The sequence below is a fragment of the Lolium rigidum genome, chromosome 1 (assembly GCF_022539505.1).
Source record: "Lolium rigidum isolate FL_2022 chromosome 1, APGP_CSIRO_Lrig_0.1, whole genome shotgun sequence".
Lineage (NCBI taxonomy): Eukaryota > Viridiplantae > Streptophyta > Magnoliopsida > Poales > Poaceae > Lolium > Lolium rigidum.
Window position 1 is genome coordinate 9,975,103 of NC_061508.1, and position 9,319 is coordinate 9,984,421.

At 50.0% G+C, this 9,319-nt stretch overlaps 2 protein-coding genes across 2 annotated transcripts; one reads left to right on the plus strand and one right to left on the minus strand.

Moving 5' to 3' along the window:
• The first annotated feature begins 764 nt into the window (after positions 1-764).
• LOC124703823 (uncharacterized membrane protein At1g75140-like) lies at positions 765-2,911 on the plus strand. Its single transcript, XM_047236068.1, has one exon. It carries the CDS (start codon positions 765-767, stop codon positions 2,694-2,696), a length of 1,932 nt encoding a protein of 643 aa, XP_047092024.1. The 3' UTR covers positions 2,697-2,911.
• Positions 2,912-4,052: 1,141 nt separating this feature from the next.
• On the minus strand, positions 4,053-5,641 carry LOC124667315. Its single transcript, XM_047204621.1, has 3 exons — positions 5,547-5,641; positions 4,445-4,543; positions 4,053-4,352 (listed from the first exon to the last, which is right to left on the minus strand). Exons 2-3 carry the CDS (start codon positions 4,536-4,538, stop codon positions 4,216-4,218), a joined length of 231 nt encoding a protein of 76 aa, XP_047060577.1. The 5' UTR covers positions 4,539-4,543; positions 5,547-5,641; the 3' UTR covers positions 4,053-4,215.
• Between the last annotated feature and the right edge of the window lie 3,678 nt (positions 5,642-9,319).

Consider the following 9,319-nt stretch of genomic DNA (forward strand, 5'->3'; position numbering starts at 1 on the left):
GCATTCAGCATATGCATCGAGGCTTTCATGCACTGTCGTCCGGTGATGTGTGCGGCACTGGTTACATCGCCGAGCATGAAAGGCCGTTCAACCTATTTTTCAGTGTCTTCTTCAAGATGTCGAGGCCGCAGCTACGTCCTAAAGTCAGAATAAGGTCCTCCTCACTCCATCTTTGCTCCGTTGGTGCATCTAGTATCATCGGAGGATGCGTAGAGTCGCGTGTACTCTGGTGCGCTGGTCCATCGTGGCCTTAGCTTGACGATTTCTCATTTGTCTGTTACAATAAGCTCTACTACGATAAGCTTTGCCTGGCTCCGGTGATGAAGATTTGAGAATGGGAGCTCGTGTTAGTGATTGTAGTCGTTGCTAGATTGTCTAAAGACATATATGTAATTTCTATTAATTTTTGGCCTACCGTCGAGTTTTAGTAGATTAGTGGAATTTTGATACTCTTTTCTATCCAAATCAACTGATTCAAATTTATCCAAATACGGATGTAGCTAGATACGTTTATTGACTACGTACATCGCTATCTAAACAAAGCGAGTAAAAAATGAGAGCAAAGAATGTGCCAAGCTAGTGTCCATCTGACATGCAGGTCCCACCAGCGCCGCACCTGCACACGCGACCAAACCAAGACTAGCATGTGGGCCCCACCGCGCATGGCCTTCAGCTGACTTGCGGGGCCCACCGCGCCATCTTCTGGGTGTCACTTTACCCAATAGCAGATCCACCTCAATCCCCCAACCTCTCTCTCTACACTCATGGCCCACCGCGCCACCGCCGCGCTCCTCCTCATCCTGCTCGCCGCCGCCGCCGAGTCCGAGGTGGTGGTTCAGGCGCCGGAGACGGCGAAAACGGCGGCGGAGCTGGCCGGGATGCTGGAGAGGCTCGAGGAGGTCGCGGACTCGCTCGCCAGGTCCGTCCGCGCGCTGGAGTCCGCGCTCGCTAGATCCGCGGAGCCGGACCCCCCGCCGCCGCGGCAGCACTTCTCCGCCGACGCCCCGGCGGCACCGGGAGCTCCGGACCAGCTGGCCCCGCAGCGGGTGGCCGTCACGAAGCGCCGGCCGGTCTGGTCCGAGCGGTTCAACTTCGTGGCGGCGGTGCGGCTCGGGGACGGCGCGCACGCGGCGGCGCAGGCCGCGCTGCCCTACGAGGACGCGGACGGGCTCACCAAGTACTTCGCGGTGGGCGACTCCCTCGGCCGCGTCTTCGTCTTCTCCGCGGCGGGGGACGCGCTGCTGGAGCTCCACGCCGGGGACTCGCCCTCGCCCTCCCCGGTGACCGCCCTGCTCGCGTACCTCTCCCCGCGCCGCGCGGACTGCCTCCTCTTCGCGGGCCACGCGGACGGCTCCATCGCGGCGCACCGCCTCACGGAGTCCTCCCCGCACGGCGACGACTGGCTCACCCTCACCCTCGCCGCCTCCTCCCGCCTCCTCGTGCGCGGCCTCGACGGCGCCCCCGTGCTGCACCTCGAGGCGCACCACGCGGGGCGGTCCCGCTACGTGCTCTCCAGCGACGCGGGCCGCCGCATCCGCGTCTTCACTGAGAACGGCACGCTCTACGGCACCGCCATCGCCGCCTCCACGCCGCTCGCCTTCGTCAAGCAGCGCCTGCTCTTCCTCACCGACGCCGGCGCCGCCTCCCTCGACCTCCGCTCCATGACCGTCCGCGAGACGCCCTGCGAGGGCCTCGCGGAAGCCCTCAACGGCTCCCGCGTCAAGTCATACTCCTTCGACCCTGCCGAACGCTTCAAGGCCTACGGCTTCACCGACGCCGGTGATCTCGTGCATGTCCTGCTGCTCGGCGATGTCGCCAACCTCAAGTGCCGGGTCCGGGCGGTGAAGAAGGCCGAGGTCGACAGCCCCGTCGCGATACAGACGATCAAAGGCTATCTACTAGTAGCGAGCCAGGATAAGATCATGGTGTACAACACCTCCTCGCAGTACTACGGGAGGGTTGGGGCGCCCCGGCCGCTGTTCAACACTGCCATCAGGGATATCAAGTCCATGTTTGCGGGTTCTAGCGCTGCGATGTCAGCCGTGATGCCATCTGGGAAGCCTCTTATCGCTGCGGACCGGGAAAAGCTTGTGATCCTGGGGCTTGGGGATGGTTACATTGGCATCTACCGGTCCAACTTCCCGGTGTACAAGCCGGAGAGCAATGCGGTTGTGTGGAGCGGCCCGGCCCTGCTTTTCCTCCTCTTCTTGATTGGCATCTGGCAAGTGTATGTGAAGAAGAAGGACTCGTTGGGGTGGACACCGGAGGAGACGTTTAACACCTCGGTATCTGCCCCTACAGGGAGCATTTTGAATCATCCAGCTAGCGAACGAGCGTTCGCGGATAGCACAACAAGAGCTGCTGATCGGAGCTATGCGGATGGCGCGACAAGAGCCGGTGATAGAAGCTATGTGGATGCCACCACCAGATCTACCGACCGAGGCTATGCTGACACTACCAGGGCTGGGGACCTACGTGGCGGGGCGCTAAGAACTGCTCCGAGAAGGTATGTGTCCCCTACTAGATATGCAGGGGCAGCCGGCATTCCATATCGACCTGCTTCGTCCGAGCCTGGGCTTAGAGCCACTCCAGAGCTGAAGTATAGAGGCCCAGGTATGGAGCCGCCTGGTTTCCCCAAGAAAAGAGACGCATTGTTCTTGAACAACCAACCTGTAGTAGATGATCATGTCGAATGAGGGTGTCGGTAGTTGGTGTAGACTGCCCCCCTAAATTTTGGTCTGGTTTTGAAGATTCCTCACCTAAGAGGGATGCCAGTGATACCAAGCCTGTTGTTGTAAGTTGTAAAACTTAAAATGTTTGTATTGTACGAGTAAATTATGACTAATTAAGATACGTTGGTGCAAATAGTGAAATAACACAAAAGACTGGGCTGCATCTGTGCAATTTTACACTGTCTACCGGTAGCTCTAACCTTAAATGGTGTAAGAAAATTACTCTTAAGTCTCAGAGTTCATAATGACCTCCAGTTGTGCTGGGATGCTTGGAATTGCTCTACTTCTGAACTGGATGTCTTGCTGCACTGAAGAACTGCCTTGGCATTTTATCAAGGAACAACTAGTAGATTCAGTCAATTTCATTAGCATTCTAGTAGCCATAGGCCATATGTTATAAGATGAAGATGCAGGGTTGTCTTTTTTGTTTCGGGTACTTGCGACTACGACGTGATTCACACGCTTTAAAGTAAAAATTGCATCACGTGCTACACTTGAACTTCCATTTTCTGTCGCTGTCTAATCCATGTTCTATCTTTTCTGCGTCAATGTAAGGAGGATCATCTCACTGTTTGATAGTGCCACATCACCAAATATGTTGACGTTGACATGGGAGCTACAGTTATCCAAGTTTGAGTTTTTTCTTTGTCCTTTTGTCATTATGTGTAGCTCATGTGATCTGGTTCCCATCTGGATGATACAATTTTAGAAAACTGTTGTTTATGCTACCATCATTTGGTCTTCTTAATAAAGTATATGTATGTTGCCAATTATACAGAAAAACTGTATTGTGGCAGGAGCTTGATTTTCATCATTTCATTGGTTCAAGAATATCAGGTTCACTTCATGCTGGAGACATTATTTTGGTGCCATCTGACGGCAAATTTATCTTAAACTTCTGCAATACCAGTACAAGTTTCAGTTAAAGTGGTTTTTTTTAGTACGTTCGAAGTGCAACATTTTCAGTCGCTCATACTGGTCTGGCCAAAATAGAAGAACAGCTGCTGAACAATGTCGTAAATAGACCAGATTATGAGTGTTGTGCTTCAGCTTGCATTGATGCAACACAAGACTGTCGCAGTCGATATAGTTTGTAGTCACAGATAATAGCATAAGCAGCTGCAGAAGCAACAGAAACCCAGCCAAAATAACACTCTAACATGGGGGTGGACAAAAAAGATATGCTGCATAACTTCAAAACATAAACTTGAAGCTTCTTAAGATTAGTAAGAAACACTGCACCGCATGATGATAATGGGAAAGCAATGCAATTATTTACTTCCTGGTGGAAATTTTCACCGAGACCATAGTTCATCAAAAGGCGAGTGAGCAATATGCTCCCAAAAGTGGCGCACTGGCAGTGAAAACTGCAAAAAAGGTATACCCTGACTTTAGTCCCTTTTATTAGGACTTCAAAAACCTAGAAAAGAAACTTTGACTCCATGGAGGAAGTAAGACGCTGATCCCAGCTTGCCCCGCCTATTCAGTCTTTGACGATGAAGTTCTGGCGGCTGATGGGGTTCATGATGACCGGCGGTCCAGCAGTGCGAGGCCAGGCCTGAAGCTTGGCCTCCGTGGCCTGCTGCCACTCCTTGTCAGTGGCAGTCTTGCAAACAGTGCCTGTTTCCAAAGGAAGCAGCGGTTTCAGATACAAACTTACCACTTAAGAACAGAGGCAATCCTACAGGTATATTATGTCAGATTACACTCACCTCCAAAGATCTTCTTGTCAGAAACAATCGTGTCGCAGACATACGCAACGCCAAGGGATCCGATCAGCGCCCCCACAATGCATTTCGCCGCCATTGTTGCTGCAGAACACCGGAACAGGGTACATATTGTCAGGTCCAGTGAACCGCTATGCAGAAATCATTCACACGCGCACAAATCATCACAAAACATAACATCAGCTGTTTCCTCTATTCTCGTAGACATCAACATGAGAGCCATCGGCCATGAGACAAAATTAGAACAATGCCCGACAGAAAGTAGAGATCATGCACTCTTTTCACCCTCTTGAATACAACAGGCAACATTCGTATAAGAATTAGGTAGCGATGGCCAGCTTGACAGAAAAAAAAATGGATGTACAAGTGCAGCACATGGTATTTGTCTATCAAAACCACCCACGGATTCACCGGCAACATACCATCCACTGTTGCCCGGCAGCCAATATTATACTTGCGTACATATACAAGTGGAATGGTCAGATATGTGCTAGTGTACATATAAAACATCCACTGTTTGCTGTCAACAGATTAGCGCAGTTATGAGAAATGGCATTTGTCCACATAAACGAGCGACCGAAACGCAGGCAATAAATCGGGGCTCATCCGTTCGTGCGTTAACCATGAAAGATGAAAATATGAATCCTCATAACGAATGACCTAGCCTTGCTAGATGGATGATTCCCAATCCGTTGGAACGCACCCTAACGAAAGGGTGCGATCCAAGGGTGCGGGGAACCACACGGATCGGTCGTCCAGAAACCAACCGCAACCCAAATTATATTACTCAAAAAAAATGAAAGGATCATCTTTCGAAACGGTTTTGAACACGCGATTTGTACACCTTACGCATCGTGCGGGACGCAGGTGGTCAGGTAGATCTAATCGGCTCGTAGACACCCGTATTCATCTCGTCTTTTCCAGATCATACGATTATACCCGATGATATCCGAGCCCTAATCAACCCTGGGAGAGAAAAACAAAAGGCGGCCAATGTCATTCCAACGCGCGCACGCGTGCCGGATCGTCAGACACAGCCATCGTTTGTAGAGAGGGAGAGGGGGAGGGAGGAGGCTGACGGGAGTACCTCGTGATCCGGTTCGCCTGCCGCCGCCGCCGCCGCCGCCGGGGAGAGAGAGGGAGAGGGAGGAGACGCGCGCGTGTGGAGAAGGGGCACGAACGCGAGCGAGCGAATGGGCGGAGAGAAATCATAAAAGGGCTCAGCTCCGGGACTATCTTGACCGCTTCTCCACTGGGCCACGTTTACTTGGTGGGCTTAACCGGGCTTCTCCTGACCTTTCTCACCATATTGGGTTAACTTTATTTTTGGAACAGATATTGCGTTGACTCTTTTTTTTTTTTTGGAAAGACCCCGATGCTGCATTAACTCATATAAACGGTGGGTACATAATACAAGCAGGACCCTGAAAGACCAGAAATAAAAACCAGCCCAAAAACTTTACAAAAGGGACCCTGAAAAGAGAAAAGAGAATGCAATCCAGTCATTGGTCCTCTCCACCGACGGGGAGACTCCATTGCCGGTCACCTTCACTCCGCCGGGGGCGAACCACTTGACAGTGAGGAGGTGCGAAGCTCCAGCAAGAATCTCCTTGAAGGGCCACCACTATGGAGGTTGGAAAGACGATGACGATGCAGCGCTTGTAGTGGCCTCCCTTGGCAGAAATCATGGCGGCAAGTTTGGCCACCATGTAGTGAACTCCCGCTTGCAGCAGAGAAACTCCCCGCCATCTTTACGCCGGATTGTGCCGCTCGTTGGAACGCCTACTCCCCTCGCCACCAAGGCCAGCCGGAAGAGTGTAGAGGACGAAGAGACAGCAGAACCCAAGATGGCCATCGAACATGACCTTATTGAAGGAGACGGTGACCTTCCTTGCCGCACCTTCCTCCACCCGCTGGAGCAATTGGAGTACAAGGAAGAACCCTAGCTCGCCGCAGATCTAGTCAAACGGATCTAGGCTTTGCTCCACCCTAAAGACATGAAGCCGAGACGCCAAAGGGGCAACACCAAAGCTATTCTACTCTGTACATGCCGGTCTCCACCCTCTCTACCACACGAGAAAGCCGCGCTGCCGGTGAGGAGAGTCGTGCGAGCCGGTAGAACACATATGACTCTCAAGGGGGCGAGAGCGGAGAGAACGAGAGGAGGAACGGGAGGAGAACGAGAGGAGGGACAATCATGGACGAGCCATGCACATTGCGGAACCAATTTGTCCGTATTAGAGAAAGCTTTCAAAATGTGTATAATTTATAGTATTACCTCTGTCCATAAAACATGGTAAATTTATCTAAATTTAGATATATCTAGATACATCTGAACTTGACAAACTTCTAACATCCTGAATACAGGTTGACTATGAACACACAGTACGAGCTACCGTCTCGCTAACTGGATCATTGTCCAAAAGGATGTTGTTTAGGAGTGGAGCTCATGGGGGTGGCAACCAAAAATGGGCCCAAGGATATAAAGTTGGGGCAAGTGAAAAGGTGGTATAGGGATATTTGAATTTATTTGACTTATTTTCCTTTTTAGTATATCAAAATTTAATTATTTCATTTATTCTACTTGTCCCACTTACGCATCCCTAAATGGGGCGGAGTGCACCCGTTTAGCTCTACCAAACACAATGCTCGCACACTCTCCACTCAGAAATAGGGGAAAGAAAGTATGGAGTTGTTAGCATAAAGCTATCACATTTGCGTGAAATGTTTGGAAAGCTACCACTTTACCTTTTCGTGAGAAAATGTGACCACTATTGGGTAGATCTTTTTTTAAATGTGCATCAACTCAAATTGATAATAAATTGACAGTCATTCTAACCGGTGGGATCCACCTGTAAAGCCGATGTGGCACAAAACATAGTGAATTTATTGATGTCGGCATGCCGACGTGGCACAAAACATAGTGAACTTATTGATGTGGGCATAGGACCAATGGGTCAGCCCTATCAAAAAATAAAGGTCAACTCGCTTCGCTCTCATTCTAGCCACCGCCATGGTTCCCCATAGCCTACCTTCTTCTCCATTGAAGGGAGCTTTTCCCCTTAGTCATCCACGACCCGTGTTTCCGCTCGCCGACGCTCTGGTGCCAAGTCCCCCATCCTCAAGATTTGGCGACGCACAGCTGGCCCCTGCGCCATTTCCGTTGTCCCCCGACACCATCCACGTTGCATCACGGTGCCTTGCCGCCGGTCGAGATTCCGGAAGTCCCCTCATTGCCACTCCTACCCGGCCAGAAAATTGGAGGCGCCCAAAGGAGAGAGTTAGAGGGGGATTGTGGCGCAAGAGGGCTAGGACGGGGGCTGGAAGGAGGGACATCCATCGCACAGTGGCGCCCATCTCGCGCACCCATCACAGACCTCCATATCTCCGACCTCCACAACATGATGACGCCGGGGAAGACACGACAGTGGTGCCCGAGCGGCCGGATTGAGACGGGAGAGCTCGCCCACGTGTTCCATGCAGGCTCTCCACGGTGATTTTGCCGGAGATGCGGCAACAAGTTCGCTGAGAAAGCGGGCGATGACCACTCCATATTTTTTTTTCCAAGCGATCCACACGGATCGATTTTCATTACCCATGGATAACGAAAACAGGAGTATCAAGCCACAGGGGCTAGTTGTTCGAAACAACAAAGGAAACTAAACTAAAAAACGTGCCGCCTGGTGCTAGCGTTACAGCTTAGGAGTCTTTTAACGGCCAAAAGCCCACAACAAAAGCTTAGAGTATCATTACAGCCACATACATGCAGGAAAAGCTCCAACAGTTTCAAGCATTTGCACCCCCCGATCTTCCATTTCCAGGTCACCAGCGTCGGCTTCAACATCCCTTGCATCCCTTATCTACAGAGGACGTTGTTGATGATCAGGGGCATTCTGTGCAGCAGTACCAGAAGAGCGAGCAAGTCTCAATAAACCATCAGCACCCGCCTAGATATCGTCCACATCCTTCTCATTGTGCAAACATGCCCAGTATTTCATAAAAAAAGTAGAGTAACTTATTAGCTTAAAATGAGTTTTAACTCACGATGGCAATTTTATCCACGGATTCGGGTATCCACGGATATTCGACCCGCCGGGCACGGGTATGGAGGGTTGGTTGTGTCCACGGATTTCATGGGGCGGATATCCGATAATTCATGGAGCGGGCACGATCAGAGCTTTTGCTCCATGGATATTCGATGGATATCCAACTGACATGTGGGACCCACATGTCAGTGACACATGTGATTTTACCTACGATTGGCTGTCCTTTTTAGGCCCAAATCACCAAACCCTTAATTTAAGCCTTAATTATTTTATACTCTAAATAATCACGAAACCGCCTTATGCTGGTAGGGCTTCCGCCGGCCGCATTGACTGTGGATCTTCGTTGATTGCTCCGCCTCCCGGGTAATGTGATATATTGTTGCTTTGATATTCCTATGAATTGTCGACATAATTACATCTGAAATGCTACTGAAATAATGTCGAAATGCTGCCAAAATATTCATGTTAGCTTATTATTGATGAAATGCAAGTGAAATATTGCTGAAATGGTACTCAAATTTTATGGGCATAGATATCCATGGATATCCATGAAGGAGATATGCCCTAGAGGCAATAATAAAAGTAGTTATTATTTATATCTCTATGTTTATGATAAATGTTTATATGTCATGCTATAATTGTATTAACAGAAACATTAGTACATGTGTGATATGTAGACAACAAGAAGTCCCTAGTATGCCTCTTAAACTAGCTTGTTGATTAATGGATGATTAGTTTCATAATCATGAACATTGGATGTTATTAATAACAAGGTTATATCATTATATGAATGATGTAATGGACACACCCAATT